At 41.6% G+C, this 21,562-nt stretch overlaps 1 protein-coding gene across 2 annotated transcripts in view; it reads right to left on the bottom strand.

Annotated features, from left to right (window-relative positions):
* The window catches only part of LOC104679359 (zinc finger protein 107), a 42,279-nt gene that overhangs the window by 9,596 nt on the left and 11,121 nt on the right, over positions 1-21,562 (bottom strand). The window contains exons 2-4 of one of the 2 annotated variants that reach the window (XM_030932628.1): positions 19,629-19,981; positions 8,971-9,097; positions 8,393-8,488 (exon numbers count right to left, since the gene is read on the bottom strand). In XM_030932628.1, coding sequence (XP_030788488.1) covers positions 8,393-8,488; positions 8,971-9,097; positions 19,629-19,679 — 274 coding nt within the window. In that variant the 5' untranslated portion in view covers positions 19,680-19,981. The remainder of the gene's footprint in view (positions 1-8,392; positions 8,489-8,970; positions 9,098-19,628; positions 19,982-21,562) is intronic. The other variant, XM_010384909.2, reaches the window with a different exon arrangement.

Genomic DNA, 21,562 nt, shown 5'->3' with positions numbered 1-21,562 from the left:
TAATTTGAAATACCCAGGATTGAAAAAGCAGGAAATATTCTAACTATAGAGACAAAGCTAGAAGACATTATGTAAAATGAAATGGGCCAGCCACAAAAAGATGGAGATTGTATGATATATAAAGCAGTTACACTCTTAGAATCAGAAAACAGAGTGGTGTTTGTGAAGTGTGACAAAAATGGGAAAAACTGGTAGTTGTTTAATACGTATTGAGATTTAGTTGTGCAAGATAAAAACATTCTAGGGATATGTTGTATAGCACTGTCAATATAATTAAGATGACTAAATTGAATATTTAAAAATACTTGATTATAAATTTTGTTATGTGTTTTTGACAAGTAAAAATAAATAATCATACCTAAAAAAGATAGAGTTATGACAGTTTTCAAATTATCTTTCAATCCAAACGTTTCCTCCCACACAAAAATATGGATTCAAATATAACTAAATGCTGAAATTAGGAGAACTTTTATGACTGCTCACCTAGACAAAGTTAAACAACCATTCACAACAAACCTGTATCAGAAAAATACAAGTCATTAAAAAAACAGGGATAATATTTACAAAGACATAATTATATTGGCAGTAGACAATGAATATGGCTAATTTATAGTTGATTTTGCTCCACACTGTCTTAAACTGCAGAGTTAAATATTGTCATACACAATTAAAATATAAACTAAAACATCAAAATACAATTAACTGGTGTGAGGTGGCATATCCTAAAATATATAACACAAAAATATTAAATTGCAAAACAAAATTACAACATGGAATGTAAAACTTATCAAACGCCATCAAGTATGTCAATATATTCAAGAAAGAAATATTGGAAGAAGAATATAGGAAAAAAAGTAATAGAAAGGTTACCTGAAGACATAAAAGGCGGAGAACTTCCCAAATTTTGATGTAATAAAAAATTTTAACCAGTAAGACTTGATTCAAAATTATTTTACTTCAAAGAAAAAATACAAATAAAGCCTTTCCGAAATAAGAGGTCGGCTGGGTGCGGTGGCTCACACCTATAATCCCAGCACTTTGGGAGGCTGAGGCAGGCGAATAACCTGAGGTCAGGAGAGTTCGAGACCAGCCTGACCAACATGGAGAAACCCCGTCTCTACTAAAAATACAAAATTAGCTGGATGTGGTGGCACGTGCCTGTAATCCCAGCTACTCAGGAGGCTGAGGCAGGAGAATCGCTTGAACCCGGGAGGCGGAGGTTGTGGTGAGCTGAGATCATGCCATTGCACTTCAGCCTGAACAAGAGCGAAACTTTGTCTCAACAAAAAAAAAAGCACATGAAAAATGAAATATTAATCTGTTAATAAATACGCAATATAAAATAATTTGTAATAACAACTGAAAAATACAGAGGTATCGTTTTTGTATTTAATTGAAGTTGTTATGAGATTAAAAATATTGGCCGGGTGCAGTGGCTCATGCTTGTAAACCCAGCACTTCGGGAGGCTGAGGTAGGTGGATCATGAGGTCAGGAGTTCAAGACTAACCTGGCCAAGATGGTGAAACCCCGTCTCTACTAAAAGTACAAAAATTACAGCGAGCCTGTAATCCCAGCTACTTGGGAGGCTGAGGCAGGAGAATCACTTGAACCTGGGAAGCAGAGGTTGCAGTGAGCCAAGATCACGCCACTGCACTCCAGCCTGTATGACAGAGCGAGATTCCATCTCAAAAAAAAAAAAAAAAAAATTGTTTTAAGATGTTTTATGTAATCTCCATTTTTCATGACCATTATGAAAATAATATTTATAGAATGTGTGAAAAAAATTTTAAAAATAAAGCATGTCACTACACAATTAAAATTTAAATTGAAGAAAACAAGAAAAAACATATCTAAAGGAAACACATAAAACAATAACAATAAAACTGATTTTATTTATTCTTCATTTATTTAAACAATTTATTTAAATAAATAACTTCATTTATTTAAACAATCATTTTAAATATAAATTAACTAAACAACTTAATAAAAAGAAATGTAATCCCAGTATTTTAGGAGTCCAAGGTGGGCTGAACACTTGATTCTAGGATTGCAAGACCAACACAGGCAACATAACAAAACCCTGTCTCTACAAAAAATACAAAAAAACTAGCTGAGTGTGATGGTAGTCACTTGTAGTAGAGCTACTTGAGAAGCTGAAATAAGAGGATTATCTGAGTTTGGGAGGTTGAGGCTGCAGTGAGTTGTGATTACAAAATTACGAGCCAACCTGATTGACAGAGTGAAACCCCATCTTAAATATAAGTGAATAAGTAAATACATTTGAAAAAAAAAAAAAGAAAAAAAGAAAATGCCTGAATGCCTTAAGAAAAAAGCATACAATATGCTGCCTATAAGAGACTAATTTTAGGCCTGGCATAGTGGCTAACACTTGTAATCCCAGCACTTTGGGAGGCAAAGACTAGCCTGGCTAACATGGTAAAACCCTGTCTCTACTAGAAAAAAAAAAAAAAATACAAAAATTAGCCAAGCATGGTGGCACTACTCAGGAGACTGAGGCAGGAGATCACCCAAACCTGGAAGGCAGAGGTTGCAGTGAGCCAGCCTGGGTGACAGAGCAAGACTGCATCTCAAAAAGAAATAAAAACGAAACTCATATTAGCATTGAGTCAAATAGGTTGAAAATATCAGAATGGGGAAAATATCTTTATTCTATACTAATAGTAACCACAATTGGGTGAGGTAGTCATAATTATATTAGACATAATATGCTTTAAGTGAAGACTAGCATGAGACAAAGATTGATATTATATAATAGTATAATGAGCTATTCCACCAGGAACATGTAACTATTATATTTATCTATATGTATATGTATATATAACAGTAGGGCTTCAAAATATATAAAGAAAATATTTACAAAAGTGAAGCAAGAAATACATAGCAACATAATAATTGTAGACATCAAGACCCCATTTTCAATAATAAATAGTTCAGATAAAAGATCAATAAGAAAACAGCAAACTTAGAAAACATTATAGACTTATTAATTTTTTTACATATAGAAGAATACCTGAGAGAGGATAATTTATAAAGGAAAAAATGGCCAGGTGTGGTGGCTCACGCCTGTAATCCCAACACTTTGGGAGGCAAAGGCGGGTGGATCACCTGAGGTCAGGAGTTCAAGACCAGCCTGGCCAACATGACAGAACCCTGTCTCTAATAAAAATACAAAAATTAGCCAGGCGTGGTAGTAGGCACCTATAATCCCAGCTACTCCAGAGGCTGAGGCAGGAGAATCACTTGAACCCAGGAGGTGGAGGTTGCAGTGAGCTGGGATCACACCATTTCACTCCAGCCTGGGCAACAGAGGAAGACTCAGTCTCAAAAAAAAAAAAGGTTTATTTGGCTTAGTTTGACAGACGGCACCTGTACAAGAAGTGCATGACAGCATCTCCTTCTGGTGAGGATCTCAGGAAGCTTACGATCATGGTGGAAGGCAAAGAGTAACTGAACATATCATATGGTCATAGACAGAGGAAGTATGAGGTGAAGGAGCTAGTTTCTTTTAATTAACCAGCTCTCATTTGAATTAAGAGTATAAACTTTTTGATTACCAAGAGGATGATGCCAAGCCATTCATGAGGAATTTGGCCCCATAGCCAAAACACTTCCCACTAGGTTTTATATCCAACATTGAAGAGTACATTGCAGCATGAGGTTTGCAGAACATGGACATGCAAACCATATTACAGACCAACTAAGCTTAACAGACATATACAAAAGTTTTCAGTCAAAAGCAAGAGAATGTACAATTTTTTTTTTTTTTTTGAGACAGAGTCTCAGTCTGTCGCCCATGCTGGAGTGCAGTGGCGCGATCTTGGCTCACTGCAAGCTCCACCTCCCGGGTTCACTCCATTCTCCTGCCTCAGCCTCCCGAGTAGCTGGGACTACAGGCGCCCACCACGATGCCTGGCTAATTTTGGCATTTTTAGTAGAGACGGGGTTTCACCATGTTAGCCAGGATGGTCTCGATCTCCTGACCTCATGATCCGCCTGCCTCGGCCTCCCAAAGTGCTGGGATTACAGGCCTGAGCCACCACATCCGGCCCAGAATGTACAATATTCTTATTTGTATCTGGTGTATTCTGTTAGGAGTCATACCAAGTCTTATGAAATTTAAAAATATCAGTGAACTGCAGGGGCTCATGAGACCAAGGTGGGAGGATTACTGGGCCAGAAGTTTGAGACCAGCATGGACAACTTAGTGAGGCCCTGTTCCAACAAATAATCAAAATATTATCCAGACATGGTGGTCCCATAGTATGTCTGTAGTCCCAGCTACTCAGGAAACTGAGGTGGAAGAATCACTTGAGCCCAGGAAGCTGAGGCTGCAGTAAGCCAGCCATGCCACTGCACTCTAGCGTGGGTGACAGAGTAAGATCCTGTCTCAAAACAATGACACTTCAATAGATTTAAAACTGTATATTTTATATAATGGGTTTTTACAACAATATTTTAAGAAAAACTGAAAAAATATAGGATTATAAATCTTTTCAAAAATTGCCTCAAATCACAAAAGTGTTTCTCTCACACAAAGGAAATATAAATTCATCATTAAACACACAGTGAAAAAAGATGATTTCCATGACTACTTAGACAAAACCACCATTTAAAATCAGCTAAGAAAGAATATAAACAAGATAAGCCATAACCAAAATTTGGGTCATATTTATAGATAAAACACACACATATATAATCTGATTGTAATAGACATATGGCTAATTTATTTTTTAAACCCCACATTGACTTAAAAGTGTACAAACAGAATTGCAAATTGTCTAAAATTACGTAAGTAAAACAAAACACCAATAATCTGATGTTAAAAAACCTACACTGAAAAACCACACTAATATGGAACTACAAAACAATAAGAGAAATGTTTATTCATGAAATCTTTTTTGCAACATTGATGTACCATTAAGAAAGAATTTGTCTAGATAACTGCAATATTTAACTGTGTACTCATGGAAGACAGGTATTTTGAATCAATGGCACATGTTGTGTGGCAGTAAAAGTTCAGAGAAAATGTAGTATAATCATAAATAGAAAATGCTAATGAGAAAATTTTAATAAATGAGCATGTAAAAAGAAGTGGAGATATTTCTGATATTTAAAATATATGCTATTCTTACACAAAACAAAACTTCTCTAACCTGACTTTAGAAGCAAAGAATACCCTTACACTGCTAAAGAGAAAATAAGTATGTGTATGTATATATTTGTGTATGTAATATATATTTATATGTGTAAGTATGTGTGTGTGTGCACGCACAGAATATGGTTAGAGTCTCTAATATATAAAAGAAGTATTTGAGAATAAATTATGTTATTACTTAGATATAGGCTGAAGAAAGTGGGTGAAAATCCTATAATTTGTTTATACCAACAGCTCAAATTTGTAAGTAACTATTTTAGTAAATATGGAATGCCTACTAATTATCTAATTTACTTTAGGCATAACTTGTAAATTCTAGTATATTGCCCTAAATGTCTGAATCTAAAGTTACAGACAAATTTAAAGTAGGAAATAAAAAACAAAAATATATACAGAGAGTAACATCAGTAAGATGGAAAAATAAAAGGTGCCCTATTTTCTTATACCCCAACAGCAAAAACATTTATCAGCTATCTCTGACCAAAAAAAAAAATGTGTTTATGAGAGAACCAGGCATCATGTATCACACCTGTGATGACAGCTACATGGTATATTCAGGTTGAAGAATTGCTTCAGACCAGAATTTAAAGACCAGCCTCGGTTATAAAGCAAGAACCCATCTAAAAAATAAGTGCCTTAAAGCAAACAAACAAACAAAAAAAAGAACAAAAAAATAGAAAATAAATAAATAAATAAAAAATAAGTGCCTTTAAGAGAGCTCCGAGATGCAGGGAGGGAGTTATGAAACTGCTAGAGCCAAAGATTGAGAAGTGTTCCTTTTCAGAAGGCGGGCCCTCATTCAGGAGGCAAACTACAAGACCCCTGTACTTGGCTACAGACCAGGAAATGGCCCTCCCAACTTGGTCCGACTAAGAATTCTGAGCTTACTCTGTCATCACCTCAAATTTCTCCTAGTCACAGTCTGCGAGAGGTCTTGTCTTTCCAGAGGCCTGGAGGAGAACACCCATTTGTAGCCATGCAGGCAGGCCTGCAGACCTTGGCCTTTACTGTGGTCCCTGAAACAGTTCAATGACTCAGTTCCAGCTCCCTGATCCACAGTTCACGGTCAGTTCTGCCTGTAGACATAAAAACCCACACAGTGGCTGGGCGTGGTGGCTCACGCCTATAATTCCAGCACTTTGGGAGGCAGAGACGGGTGGATCACCTAAGGTCAGGAGTTCGAGACCAGCCAGACCAACATGGTAAAACTCCGTCTCTACTACAAATACAAAATTACCCAGGCATGGTGGCAGGGGCCTGTAATCCCAGCTACTTGGGAGACTGAAGCACGAGAATCGCTTGAACCTGGGAGGCGGAAGTAGCAGTAAGCCGAGATCATGCCACTGCAGCCTGGGCAACAAAAGCAAAACTCCATCTCAAAAAACAAACCAAAAACCCGCACAGTGACCTGGAAAAATCCTCGCTGGTATTCAGTGAAAGCCATACTCATCCACATCCTGATATGAGGCCCACCATATGCAGACCCAACTGCAAAAACATGCCCTAATATCTGCCCTACAGAGCAAATGTCCTGAAGGACATTCAGCCTATCCAAAACTAAAATGGGAATTAAAACCACCCAAGCTTCTAGTAACAAGCTAATAAAGGTGGACCCTAATGCAGACCCAGCATCCTTGTGACTAAGCTACAACCCCTCTCCACTACAAACCCAGAGGACATCCCATCACTTGGGGGCTCAACAAAAGAAGATCTTTACCTCCTAAAATTAGTTTATAAAGAGGGTTTTGCTCTTTCAAATTCACAGACACCAGTGCAAAACTATATTGTGCCCATTGTCAATGCTTTTATCATAGCACTGAAAGTATGTGGCAAAAGAATTAGTTAAAAAAAAAAAAAAAAAAAAAAAAGCAGCCAGGCACGGTGGCTCACGCCTGTAATCCCAGCACTTTGGGAGGCCAAGACGGGCAGATCATGAGGTCAGGAGATCGAGACCATCCTGGCTAACATGGTGAAACCCCGTCTTTACTAAAAATACAAAAAAAAAAAAATTAGCTGGGCGTGGTAGCGGGTGCCTGTAGTCCCAGCTACTCGGGAGGCTGAGGCAAGAGAATGGTGTGAATCCAGGAAGCGGAGTTTGCAGTAAGCCGAGATAGCGCCACTGCACTCCAGCCTGGGTGACAGAGCAAGACTCTGTCTCAAAAATAAATAAATAAAAATAAAATAAAATAAAACAACATTGAAATTGAAGACAAGTAAAAAGTTGCTGTCTGCAGATCATATAATCTTACATATACAAAACCATAAACAGTATACATTAAAACCCATCAAAACTGATAAATATACTTAGTAAATTACCAAAACATAAAATTAACATACAAGTATAAATTATGGTTCCATCCACTCAAAACAAACTATCTGATAAAACAGAGGAAGAAAACAATCTTATTTACAATAGCATTTAAATAATATATTCTTGAGAACAAATTAAACCAAGGAGGTAAAAAAAATTTACAATGAAAGAAATTAAAGACACAAATAAATTTTAAAATATTTTATGAATATGGATTGAAGCAGTAAATACTGACAAAGTACCATGTTTTCCAAAGTGATCTATAGATTCAATAAACTCCCTATTGAAAGTCCAGTGGCATTATTTTTACAGTAATGAAAAATACAATTCTAAAATTTACATGAAACTACAATAAGCTTTGAAGAGCCAAAGCAATTTTGTGAAAAAAAGAAAAAAAGCAGAAGAACATCATAGTTTACGATTTCAAACTATATTTCAAGACTATAGTAATAAAAACAGAATGGAATGTGCAGAAAAATGAATAAATTTTTAAAAACCCAATGGAACAGAAACCACTACTCACACATTTCAGATATGATGCAAAAAATAACTTTAAAAACAGTTTAACATAGAGGTTTTCAAAATTATGCAGATATATGTGTCCCCCAAAACAAAAGAGTCAGATTGTGCAGTCTCTTATATGCCATGAAAAGAACTTTGGCTCTCACTGTGAACTTGAAGGAAGATCACTGAAGGGAAAGCAGAATCCTTAGAGAATTTAAAAGCATAAGATAGAAGATGCCCCTATGTAAGAGCAAAAGAAAAAAAAAAAAAAACTCAGGGTTTCCAGAAAGTATTTCCTTTGGAATACAGCTACCCAAATCACATTTTAAGGACTGGTTTTTATTTGACCTTTGACCTTTCATCTTTGTCATCTGTTGTATTCACTTTCACTCTCACCTACCTGGGGGTCTGGCTACCATCTCATGTCTTTTTATATTCCAGGGCTCTTTTTTTTGCTCCAGACAGGTGATCAGATATGGCTTAGAGACAGCAATACCTGTTTTATTAAAAATAAATAACATGAATCTTAATCATATTCTCCAATTACCAACCCAGTAAGGTGCTCAGTAAAAACGATGTAATAGAATAAATACTAATTTATAACATAAATTTCTAAATATTTAGAAAATATTTTAAATGTGTAGGTTTTAAATTTTACTATCTGGTACTATTGAATCAAAAATTGGTGTCGGAAATTAGATTTTAAGGCATGGGCAACAATATTGCATGCCACTAAATTTCTGGAATTATCACTAATCTAGAGTGAAAAACACAGATTAGCTCACTAATGTGAAAAGCTCAGGTCAAAATGAAACATCTTGAAGGAATTATTTTCTACATAAATCTCAAAGATTTTCTTGAAAACAGAGATCTGAAACTCATTTATGCAAAGCATAAATTATCAGAAAACAGTCTACAAAAATAGAGAAATAAAACTTTAAGGGTATTTTAGGAATTGTGTATTGAAGTTATCCTCACCCAAAAAGACCAGGTTTCTGTAGTTCTCCAACAACACATTTCTATATAAATCCCGCTGTTCAGTATCCAGGCATTGCCACTCCTCCAGAGAGAATTCTATGGCCACATCTTTAAATGTCAATGGTTCCTGAAAAACACAAACAGACACACACTTACCAAGTGGCCACGAGCTGTCACTGAATTTTTTTTTAAATGTATAGGATAGCCGGGTATGGTGGTTCATGCCTGTAATCCCAGCACTTTGGGAGGGCAAGGTGGGCAAATCACGAGGTCAAGAAATCGAGACCATCCTGGCCAATATGGTGAACCTCCGTCTCTACTGAAAATATAAAAATTAGGCCGAGCATGGTGGCTCACACCTGTAATCCCAGCACTTTAGGAGGCAGAGGCAGATCACCAGAAGTTGGGAGTTCAAGACCAGCCTGATCAACATGGAGAAACCCCATCTCTACTAAAAATACAAAATTAGCAGGGTGTGGTGGCGCATGCCTGTAATCCCAGCTACTCGGGAGGCTGAGGCAGGAGAATTGCTTGAACCCGGGAGGCAGAGGTTGCAGTGCGCTGAGATCGCTCCACTGCACTCCAGTGTGGCAACAGAGTGAGACTCCGTCTCAAAAAATAAAAAAATAAAAAAAGTATAGAATAAAAAAAGTATTTTAAATATAGACAGATGAGAGGGCTACAGATAAGAACAGTTTAATGTGGTTTAGAGAAATTTTCATTGTGTTTATATTTACTGTTTTGTGACTTGTGGGAAACTACTGGATCCGCAGGAATAGAAAACATGTTGCTAAATGGAATGTCTCTGCAAGCACTGGTTTTAATAAAAAATTTTAAAAAATAGGACTCTAAAATGCATACTTTTTTTCCCCATTTATCTCCTTGTGGAATTCGGAAATTGTTAGCACCCACTCTAGAAAGGCACCAGCCAAAACTCTGATCTCTTCTTATCAGTTCTGTGAGGCAAGACTCCAGGGTGGGGCCAGACCTAAAAAAGGCCTCCAAAAAGGGTGAATCTGAACAGAACTGGAGCTGGGAGTAAACCCTATATATTACTCTGCTCACCCCATCAACTGTATAAATATACTAATTAGCCATTTAAACAAATTTCCTACGGTTTTCTAGGGTAATTTTAAGATAAATAAGCATTCTTAGCAAAGTAAAAGAAATAAAAATATTTAAAACTCTTGGGTCCATAAACATTCATTCAAATGATGACCTCAGAAGTCACAACAATATAAAGAAAGTGGCCCAAATAAAGCCCACATGTTTTGCCACACATCTATTCACTTAATTCAACCATGTATTCAGTTGCTAGTCTAGACCAACTGTTCCTAGATGGTAGGGACCATGACTGCTTTATCTATTTTTCTAATGACCATATAAAATGGTAGCAATTAGTTTATCTGCTTGAGTCTCCAGACCTCCTCCTTGTTTTTTACCCAACTACCAGGAAACTGGGAAACTCTCTACTGGATACCAACCAAAGACATCTCTTGTATGAGGGGAGGAGCAAACACAGGATGACTCATTTCTCTTACACTGAGACAGAAGCAGAATTAACCACTCTTGTCAACCTGACACAATTCTGCTCTGGACATCCTCAAATATCTCAAAGATGCCTAGGTGATTGTGAGAGAGTTCCCAGTGACCCTGGGCTGATGACCCAAGGATAAGGCAGGCAGGAGAGACTCAGGCTGATTCTAAATAGAAAATCGAACTGCCGCAGCGGAGCTCCAGATTACGGGTCCTGATTAGCTAGCTCTTGGGCAAAAGGAAAGACAAAAATACTCTACTCCAGTATTACATTTTATGGGTAGGTATAATTGTGATCATGACTCTCGATACTTTGTGGCCTTCATCTCTCACCCCTAAGATGCTTGTTTACTCTTACAGAATCTGTCATCAGATTCTATTTACACCTGGACCCTCTCACATAACTGTAGCAGGTCACTGAACAAGATCTGAAAAGTTTTAAGAGCAACACTCTCAAAGGGAAGCTTTAAGATGTTTATGTTGACATCTCACAATGCAGAAAATGCCTCCTGTTGGTTTCCTGTACATTCTCAATCCAGAGTCTGGCCCTGTCTTGTAAATTCCAGGTAGAGGCCGGACCTTACATACAGATTCTAGGTGGGATCAGCCTGCTTCTGCATTCTTGGGTGTTACAGCAAGTGTAGTACAACCAAAGGAGAGATTGCCTCATAGAGGCTGCTCTACCACATTCTAAATAATACGTCTACTTCATGTAGCTGAAGCTACATGAATATAAGTAGAGAGTTTATTTGGGCCAAGATTCGGAATTGTAACCTGGGATCAAAGATTCAAGTTGCCAGGAATCTACACTTTGATTAGCGCAGTTACAAGTGGATTTGTAAAGGCAAAAAGAGAGGGACAGAGAGAGGGCTGATACAAAGTTGCCCGTCAGAAACTCTCATTTGTTTACAAAAAAAAACATTGATTATCGATTGGATATACATTGTTAAGCTATAGGGTGTGGGTTACAGGATCCAGTGTGTCATTATTAATTTAAATTTATAGCTACTTGTGGCAATAGCAAGCAGTTTCAAGAGATAAATTCATAGCTCAAAGAACAGAGAAATACATAATTGTGGTATTATTTTAATGTTCTCTGAACCTTGTAACTAAAAGAATTTGCATTTCTCAAATAAAAGGTTTTCTTTTTTCCCAAATCTTAAGTCCCTGATTCAGAATTTGGAGCTGCAAATTTAGTTCCTAGGTGAGTGCAGTAGCAGTAGGTGTCGTCCGCACATTTGTGGTTATTTTAAGAAGAGGAAGAAGGGGTTGGGTGTGGTGGCTCATACCTGCAACCCCAGCACTTTGGGAGGCCAAGGCAGGCAGATCACCTGAGGTCACGAGTTTGAGACCAGCCTGGCCAACATGGTGAAACCCCCCCTTCCACTGAACATACAAAAATTAGCTGGACGTCTTGGTGCATGCTTGTAATCCCAGCTACTCAGGAGGCTGAGGCAGGAGAATCATTTGAACCCAGAAAGTAGAAGTTGCAGTGAGCCAAGATCATGCCATCGCACTCCAGCCTGGGCAACAGAGTGAGACTCCATCTCAAAAAAAAATGAAGAAGAGGAGGAAGGGGAAAAAATGGAGATTATCATGTCTGCTTAATGTACACATGTTACTCTGGGTTTCTGGGCCCCATGGTCTCTGAAATCAGTTTCTGGTCTAAAGATACAAGAGTCATTTAAAGAGGTAAAATGGTTAATTGCTGCCCTGTGAAGTATGTAGAAATCTGGCCTAGCCTCTCTAGAGGTGACTGTAGAGGACTATAACACCAAATAGGCAGAGACACAATTCTGCCTGCATATTTAGGGGACAGCATGCATTTTGCAGCACAATCATGAGTTGACTGAAAGCCTGAAAGGAAAAGCCTCCTCTAGGTTAAAGCTTGGTTGGCACCTTATATGTTTATATGATGTGTGGCAATTCTAGACAGTGTTTGGAAAATATAACTAAAAGAAAAATTTTGTCCAGCTCCAGAGTAACTCCACAATGACAGAACAGAAAGAAAACCATTTTATTACACAATTAAACCAGAATGTGACATGTATCACAGTCAATCTGCTGAAGAGATTGCAAAGACAGAAAGACAGTCACAATAATTAGTCCACAAGTAGAAAAATTTACAGCACACGTCATACATAGTTCACCCTAAATTCACCTGGTAATTGGGAAGGCCATCCATATACGCTAATTGGTTATAATCAATGACAAAATAAACTTTTCACATCTTCATGACAAGAGGTAATTCTGCAACTTAAAGCCAGGTGCCTCCTGCCTGCCATCTCCTGGTGGCTTGTGTCCTCTCTTGACTCCTACCATCTGCCACTGAGGCAGAGTCTATAGCACAGAGCTAACACCTGGCACCCTATATATAACCCCAACTGCCACAGCAGCACTTCAATGCCACATCAGAGAGTGAAGCCTGAGTTGCAGGAGGAAAGCCTGCAGGACTCCTGGGTAGAACTGCACCTTCACAATAATGGGAATAGGTGCAGTGTTTAAACCTCAGTTTTTTATTTATAATGGTGACACGGAAATCACTCTGCTAGATTTCCAGCAAGAGTCCATATAGAGATAGCTCCAAGAGTTCTCACTGTGACAGCCCACCTCATTCACAGACACCATGGGATAGTAATAGGGCTTCCAAAACTGACACCCAATGCATTCAAGAGAAAAACAGCCAAAAATGATTATATTGAGAGAAAAAAAAAGAAGATAAAAGCATCTTTAGAAAAAAGATTAGATGATTAACAAGTCAGTCAGAAAATACTCCCCTAAAACACATTTCTCTGTAAAAACCCAAAGTGCACAGCTACCCTCAGTATGAGAAACATGAGCACAAAGAATAAAACCAAACACCGCATGTTCTCACTCATAGGTGGGAACTGAACAATGAGGAAACTTGGACTCGGGAAGGGGAACATCACACACTGGGGCCTATCATGGAGACGGGGAGGGGGGAGGAATTGCATTGGGGAGTTATACATGATATAAATGATGACTTGATGGGTGCTGACGAGTTGAGGGGTGCAGCACACCAACATGGCACAAGTATACATATGTAACAAACCTGCACGTTATGCACATGTACCCTAGAACTTAAAGTATAATAAAAAATAAATAAATAAATAAATAAATAATGTACTAAATATAATCTTTCACACTGATCAAGAGATCAGCTTGAGAGAGTGTGTCACATAACTTTTGACAAACACGATAACTTTGAATAATAAAGTTTGCTTAATAGCTAAGATGTGGGAAGCTGACTGCTTCCAGAAGCATCTGGATGAAAAAAAAAAAAAAAAGAATAAAGGCGGGCATATTCTCAGCAGAATTTTGTAAGTGTGTGTTACAGCGTGGTCTGGATTGAAGACCTAAGCAGATTTTGTGTGAGCAACAAGGCTCTTTATTCACTTGGGTGCTAGTGGGCTGAGTCTGAAAAGGGAGGTGTGAGGGAGAGCAGTCTTTATAGGGCAAAGTGGTGAGTGGAAAATTACAACACAGTTTTGGGACTTGTTGACTCAAGAAGTTGATCGACCAGTTGGGACAGGAACCCGCTGTTCTTCTTTTGTGGTTTTTGGTTGTTGCAGGTTTTCTGGTTCCAGGAAGTCTGGAGGCATATGTGCCATTCACAGAGTTCTTAATGGCCCACCGTAATACTGGCCCTGCTGGCAATAGTGCAGCCATATTTTTGGCGTATGACATTCCTGTCTTTTTGTTTTAATAAGAAAAGAAGTGGACGTGGAGATGTTTCTCAGGGATTCTTCAAGCGGGACTTGGGGTGGCATGGACTCCTAATCGGGAGAGAGATCTTGGGGTTGGGGTGACATTAAGGGACAGTTAGGAGTAGCATTTGCTGCATAGATTGACTGGTAACAGCTTGAATGAGATTTTGTAGGAACTGAGAGGCCAGTCGGAAGAGATAGGGTCCGAACAGGAGAAGGAGAATGATGGAAATGAGGGGCCAAGCTTTAGGGAGAAGCCACAATGCCCAGCTCCAAAGATTGGTGTTAAGAGTCTGAAGGATGTTGCCTGATTTTAGAAGACTTCATTTAACCGCTGGGCAGCATCTCGTACTAGTCCAGACTGGTTGGTGTAAAAACAACAATCTTCCCCTAAAAAAATGCACAGACCACCTTTTTCGGCGGTTAGGAGGTCTAAGCCACAGTGGTTCTGGAAAGTTACTGCTGCTAAGGCATCTATTGGGGATTGGAGAGTAAGGGTGGATTTTGCTATGTCTTGGAGGCTGAGAGATCCTTTGAGAATGTATAATAGTAGGACAGGGAAGGGGACAAATAGCAGGTTTGTCTATTCCTGTTCCTGTGGCATTGGTAATTCCTAGTCCTATAAGCAAGGGTATTATCTGCACGGCCCTACACTGACGGACTTGGGCTCTGACAGGGACTGGTAAGGTTTGGTTTCCAAGGGCAATGTCAATTTTGGGGCTTAGGAAGACTAGGGTACAGGTGCCTGTCCACTTAGTGGGGAGGCAGACATAGGTTGAAGTTCCACACAAGAAGAATATGCCTTGGCTGGGTAGGCAGAACTGGCTGTGTATGTTAAAAAAGTGTGTGAATTTGTTGTTTTCATTTTCCCACACCCCTAGGGTACTTGCCAAGGTGGCCCCCGTGAGTGGCTGAAAAGGGATGTTTGGGATAAGCTGAGTGGCTCCCTGTTTTATTTTCCCATTGGAGGAAAAATCATTTTGTATCTACTAGGAGCCACTCAGAAGGGTAGCTGAAAGCAGGGATAAGGAGGCATTCGTCAGTGGTGGGAGTGCTGCTGCAGGAGGTCCAGGGGTGAATGGTCAGTCATTCAGTGTGTATGCCTGCCATTACAAAACCCGGATTGTTTGTTAAGCAGGGAGGTGCTTATGACTTCTGGGGGCTTTGAGAAGTGGATAGGCTGTTTGAATGTAGCCGTTTGGGAGACGTGGAGGTTAATGTAGTCAGTTGGGGCTTGAAGCTGCGAGGTGTAGTTGCACTGATGGAACAGGAGGTGACCTACGGGTAGGCCTGATGACAGGTTGTGTTGGATGCATAAAGGGGCTTGGAAAGTTAAGACAGTGTTTGTAGTCACAAGGCCGTGTATGGGTTTTTCATTTCTTGTGTAATGGGTGAGGCTGGACGTATAGGAGCCTAAAAGTTGAACTGCATGTCCTGTCGGGGTATTTTCGGTCATTTCATTGATGGAGAAGTCGGCCAATGACTGCATATTTAGGAGTTGGAAAGGGCTTTTTCCTTCATAACGAGGGTGGTAGGTTAAGTTAGTAACTACCCAGTTTTTTGCGGGAATGGGAGTGGCAACGTAAGTGGTAGCTGATAGAGAAATGCAAAGCCAGCAGTCCTTTGCCAAAGAAGGATTGGACTGGTTTAATAGAAAGTGGGTTGAGAGTTTTGTAGAGGTAATTAGGCATTACTGGAAGTGGGGGTGCAGCCATGCGGGGCAGCCAAAGGAGCAGGAGGGATAGATAAAGTGAGTAGGAAGGTAAATAGAGGTGTCTCATCTGGGGAGAAGTCATACAGGGTGCCCTAAAAGATGAGATCATCTATCCGGTTTAAGAGAGAATCTAAGGTGGGAGTTTGGGGATGAAACCAGGACATGTCTTAGCAAATAGAGTGGAGGAAGAGGGTGAAGCAGCAGGGTGGACAGGAGCAGGACATTTAAGTTTCTTCAGGGATTCGGGTGAGTTTTAACGAGGTCAAGGAGAGTACTCGCAACTTCCAAGAGGAGGAAGAAGGGTCAGGCTGAGTGTCAGATGGACACAGCTTTACTCTGGAAGGGTGAATCCACTGAGGAGGATCTTGTAAGCGGACAGCTGTTGGGGTGCTATAAATGACCAGGAAGGGTCCTGTCCACTGAGGTTGTAGAGATCGGGGGGTTAAGCTCTTTATCAGGATGGGCTGTCCAGCCAGGGTGTCCTCATATGGCTGGGTATCTGGGGTGGGTTAGCACCTGATGGTTAGCAACCTGACGGATTTCATTCCTAGCCTGTTGGAGGACTGGGTAAATAGTCCCCAAGAGGACTGGTGTCTGGGATGAGGTTGGGCCCGAGTAGAAAAGTACTACCATATAAGAGTTCGAATGGGCTACACCCGGTAGGTTCATGGGCGGTGGCTCAGATCCGGAAGAGCGCAAGTGGTAGGAGAACAGTCCAGTCCTTTCGGAGCTAGAGGGTGCGTTTTTAAGAGGCTGCTGGCTCTTTCAACCTTTCCTAAGGAATGAGGATGATATGGGGTGTGGAGATTCCACTGGATGCCAAGGGCCTGGGAAACTGCCTGGGTGATTTGGCTAATGAAAGCTGGACCATGTCAGACTGGATGGAAGTAGGGAGGCCGAAACAGAGAATAATATCGGTTAGAAGAGAGGTAGTAACTGCTGCGGCCTTTTCAGATCCAGTAGGGAAGGCCATGACCCATCTGGTGAAGGTATCAACCCAAACTAGGAGGTACTTATATTTTTTGACATGAGGCATATGAGTGAAGTCAATTTGCCAATCTTGTGTAGTAGTAAACCCTCGGGCCCGATGTGTTGTGAAAGAAGGGGGCCTAAGAAAACCTTGAGGGTTGGTGGAGTGGCAGACGGAACATTGAGAGGTGATTGCTTTAAGGATGGACTTCCACGATGAGAAATAAATAAGGGGCTCTAGGAGGTGAGCCAAAGGCTTGTACCCTACGCGCAAGCAGTCATGGAGGGATGAGAGAATAGATTATGCTTCTGAGGCAGGAAGAAGGAACTTTCTGTGATCTAAGAACCACTTGCCTTGTGAGTTGGAAAGGACAAGTAGAGCAGGCTTTCAGAATAAGAGTAGGTAGGGATGATAGATGAGAAAGAAACGTACTGGCCTTTTGGAGCAGAGACTGGAATGTCTGCAGACACTGAGGCGTTTGCCACCTCTTTTGCTGTTTTATTGGCGTGGGCATTTGCTTTAGCGACAGGGTCTGTCGGTTTTTGGCATCCTCTGCAGTGGACACAACTCCAGCCTTGGCGGGCAAGAGAGCAGCCTTAAGGAGGAACTTTATGATAAAGGCATTGATAATGGAAGACCCTTGTGTGGTTAGAAAACCTCTTTCCGCCCAGATGGCAGCATTGTGATGAAGGATGTAGAAAGCATATGTGGAATCAGTATAAATATTGATGTGCATTCCCTTAGCAAGAAAGAGTGTGAGTTAAAGCAATTAGTTCAGCTTCATGAGAGGTGGTGGAGGGTGGAAGTGCAGCAGACTCGATAACAAACGTGTGGGACACAACAGCATAACCTGCCTTGGCTGGCGAAAATTGGTTGGTCCTTGAAGAACCACCATCGATAAACCAAGTGTGGTCTGGGTTTGGGACTGGAAAAACAGAAATATGAGGAAAGGGGGAGGATGCCATGAGATTAAGGAGATGCAGTCATGTGGCTCAGGACTTGTGTTGGGTGCTAAGTGAGAGGCTGGGTTGAAATCAGGTCCAAGAGTAATGGTTAGCATGGGGTTTAAAATAAAGAGTGAATAAAGCTGGAGGAGATGCGGGGAGGAGAGTAGGTAGGTGAGGTGAGAGGAAGAAATGAGACTCCAGAGGTTGTGAGAGCTATAGAGTGTAAATGGGGTGTAATCAGTGATTTTTGAGGGATTCTAGAAGTATTAGGGCAGTGGCCGCTGCAGCGCGTACACAGGGCAGCCAGCCTAGGACTGAGGTCAAGTTGTTTAGATAAGTAGGTCACTGGTCGTGGGCCTGGCCCTTGTCTTAGGACCCCAACTGCACATCCCTTTACCTCTGGCATATAGAGAGGGAAGGGCTGGGTGGAGTCGGGGAGTGCCAGTGAGGGGGCTGTCTCAAGAGCTTTATTCAGGGAGTGAAAGGATGAATGAGGGAAGGATTTGGGGTCTATGGGGTCAGCTAGGTTGCCTTTTGTAAGCTTATAAAGGTGTTTTGTTAAGAGGGCAAAACCAGGTACCTAGAGGCGGAAGTACCCAATGATGCCTAAGAAGGAGATAAGCTGTTATTTTTGAAGGGACTGGGGTCTAGGAGATTAGCTGAATACAGTCAGCGGGGACAGTGTGGGTGTGCTGATGGAGAATTATGCTGAGATAAGTAACAGAAGGGGAAGAAATCTGAGCTTTAGAAGGGGACATTCGGTACCCTTTAGAGCCTAAATGCTGAAGGAGTAGGAGGATATTCTGTTGGGAGGACTCCTAGGAGGGACTGCAGAGAAGATCATCGACATATCAGATGAGGTAGGAAAAGGAAGGCTGAAAAGAGAGTAGGTTGCAGGCAAGGGCTTGGCTAAAATAATAAGGGTTATCCCGGAAGCCCTGGGAAGAATGGTCCAGCTTACTTGTTGGGACTGATGGGTGTCAGGGTCAGTCCAGGTGAAGGCAAAAAGAGGTTGAGAAGAGGGGTGTAGGGGAATGGTGTAGAAGGCATCTTTTAGGTTGAGAACAGAATAATAGGTAGTGGAGGGAGGTATTTTGGACAAGAGAGTATATGAGTTTGACACTATAGGATGGATGGAAAGTACAATCTGACTGATGAGATGAAGGTCTTGAACTAATCTGTAGGACTTGTCTGGTTTTTGAAAGGGAAGGATGGCAGAGTTAATGGGTACTAAGATGCCACGTTGTAAAAAGCAGGTAAAAAGGCTTTAGGCCTTTTAGGGGTGGCATAGGGATAGGGTACTGGCATTGGGCAGGGTGAGAATGGTTTGGCTTCAAAGGGATGACGAGGCGGGAGTGATCTGTAGCAAGGGAGGGAGAGGTGATATCCCAGACCCTGAGGCTGAGGAAGGGAGATGTTAGAGGAGCTTGTGGGGTTGGTGAGGGGTTGGGGAGAAGGGTGGCAAGGAGGTGTGGCTGTAGCCCAGGAATAGTGAGGGAGGCAGACAATCTTGTTAGGATGTCTCGGCCGAGCAGAGGGACTGGACAAGTGGGGATGACTAGGAAGGAGTGCAAAAAGGAGTGCTGACCTAGTTGACACCACACCAGTGGAATCTGGAGAGGTCTGGAGGCTTTGCCGTCAATTCCCACATCAACAGTCATGGAGGCTAAGGAGACAGGTCTTTGAAAGGAGGGAAGGGTGGAGTGGGTGGCCCCCATATCAATCAAAAAGGGGATGGACTTATCCTCCACCTTAAGAGTTACCTGAGGTCCATGATGGTCCAGGGGGCCTCTGAGGTGTTCGGGCAGCGTCATTCCTCAGCCACCAAGCCGATGACATCAGGGAAGGAGTCCCACAGGGGGCTGTGGGGTTGAGCTCCAGGAGCTCTAGGGATGGCAGCTTGAGTTGGACAGTCTGACTTCCAGTGAGGGCCAGCACAAACAGGGCATGGCTTAGGAGGTATCCCAGGCTGCAGGTATTCCTTGTCCCAGTGGCCATTTTTATGGCACTTGAAGCGTGGCCCTGGAGGGGCTGCTGGGCGCTGCGGTCTGGACGCCTTGAAATCCCTACGGGCCATTGGTGTGGCTGGGGTTCATCTAACAGCAGAGGCAAGCATCTGTAATTCAGAAATACACTGCCACCAGATAGCCTCTTCCCTGTTACTGAACACCTTAAAGGCAAGGTTAATTAAATCCTGTTGTGGGATTTGAGGGCCAGATTCTAATTTTTGAAGTTTTTTTCTAACATCGGGAGCTGACTGGGTAATAAAATGCACATTAAGAGTAAGTTGGCCTTCTGGCCCTTCAGGGTCTAAAGCTGTATACCATCTGAGAGTGGCAGCCAGACAGGCCATAAACTGTGCTGGATTTTCATCCTTGCCCTGAGTGGTTTCTTTTAACTTATCATAATGACTGCCTTATATGCAGCTTTTTGGAGTCCCTCTACTAAGCAAGTGATCATATAATCTCGCCTGGCCATACCAGGAGATCCTGTTTGATAGTTCCACTGGGGCTCCTCACGGGGGACCTCCCTGGCACCTTCCTGGAGACCTAGCTCAAGGCGCCAGTGGTCATCTGCATAGGACTGAGCTGGGGCCCAAACTTGCTCCCTTCGGGAGTGAGTGTAGAAGTAAGGATGACATTTAAGTCACTCCAGGTGAGGTTATAAGACTGAGTTAAATATTGAAATTCCTGGATATATTTAGTGGAGTCTGATGGAAAAGAACCTAAACACTGGCTGACCTGAGACAGGTCAGACAGGGAGAAAGAAACATGAACTCAGACTATTCCTTCAGCTCCAGCCACCTCTCAAAAGGGAAAGAGAGGGGTGGGAGGAGGGGGATTAGAAGTGGGACCAAATTGTAAGCCAGATCGGGTATGAGGCGGAGTGGGGACAGAAGGGATACAGGGAGGCACAGTATGGGTAAAAGGGGGACTGAGGTCTGGAGAAGGGTTGGGACTGGAGTTGGACAGGCAGGGAGGAGAAGTATCGGAAGGGTTTGTGGACAGGGAGGACTCGCTGTCGCCAGAGGGTGGTAGGGGAGCAGACAGGAGGGACAGAAGGAGAATTTGAGATGAATCGCATTGGGAACAAGGGCTGGGGAGGGACGGAAGTGTAAAACATGCCTGGATGTATAAAACCTCAAACCATTTGCCCATTTTGTGACAAAAGTTGTCTAAGTCCTGCAAAATAGCGAAATTGAAAGTGCCATTTTCCAGCCACTGAGAGCCACTGTCTAATTTATATTGGGGCCACGTCATATTACAGAAGAAAATGAGATGTTTGTTTAGGTTCCAGATCAGGTGAAAGACACAGGGGTTTTAGATTCTTTTTTTTTTTTTTTTGAGAGGGAGTCTCGCTCTGTCGACCAGGCTGGAGTGCAGTGGCGCAATCTCAGCTCACTGCAAGCTCCTCCTCCCGGGTTCACACCATTCTCCTGTCTCAGCCTCCCAAGCAGCTGGGACTACAGGTGCCTGCCACCACACCCAGCTAATTTTTTGTATTTTTAGTAGAGATGGGGTTTCACCGTGTTAGCCAGGATGGTCTCGATCTCCTGACCTCATGATCCGCCCGCCTCGGCCTCCCAAAGTGCTTGGGATTACAGACATGAGCCACTGTGCCCAGCTGAACTCTTGGACATCTTAATTTTGCACACTGTATGCAACTGAAAGAATATTAACAGAAAAAAAAAAAAAAA

Source organism: Rhinopithecus roxellana, chromosome 6 (genome assembly GCF_007565055.1).
Source record: "Rhinopithecus roxellana isolate Shanxi Qingling chromosome 6, ASM756505v1, whole genome shotgun sequence".
NCBI lineage: Eukaryota > Metazoa > Chordata > Mammalia > Primates > Cercopithecidae > Rhinopithecus > Rhinopithecus roxellana.
Note: the sequence above shows the minus strand (reverse complement) of the source record. Positions and strands in the feature narration are given on the sequence as shown.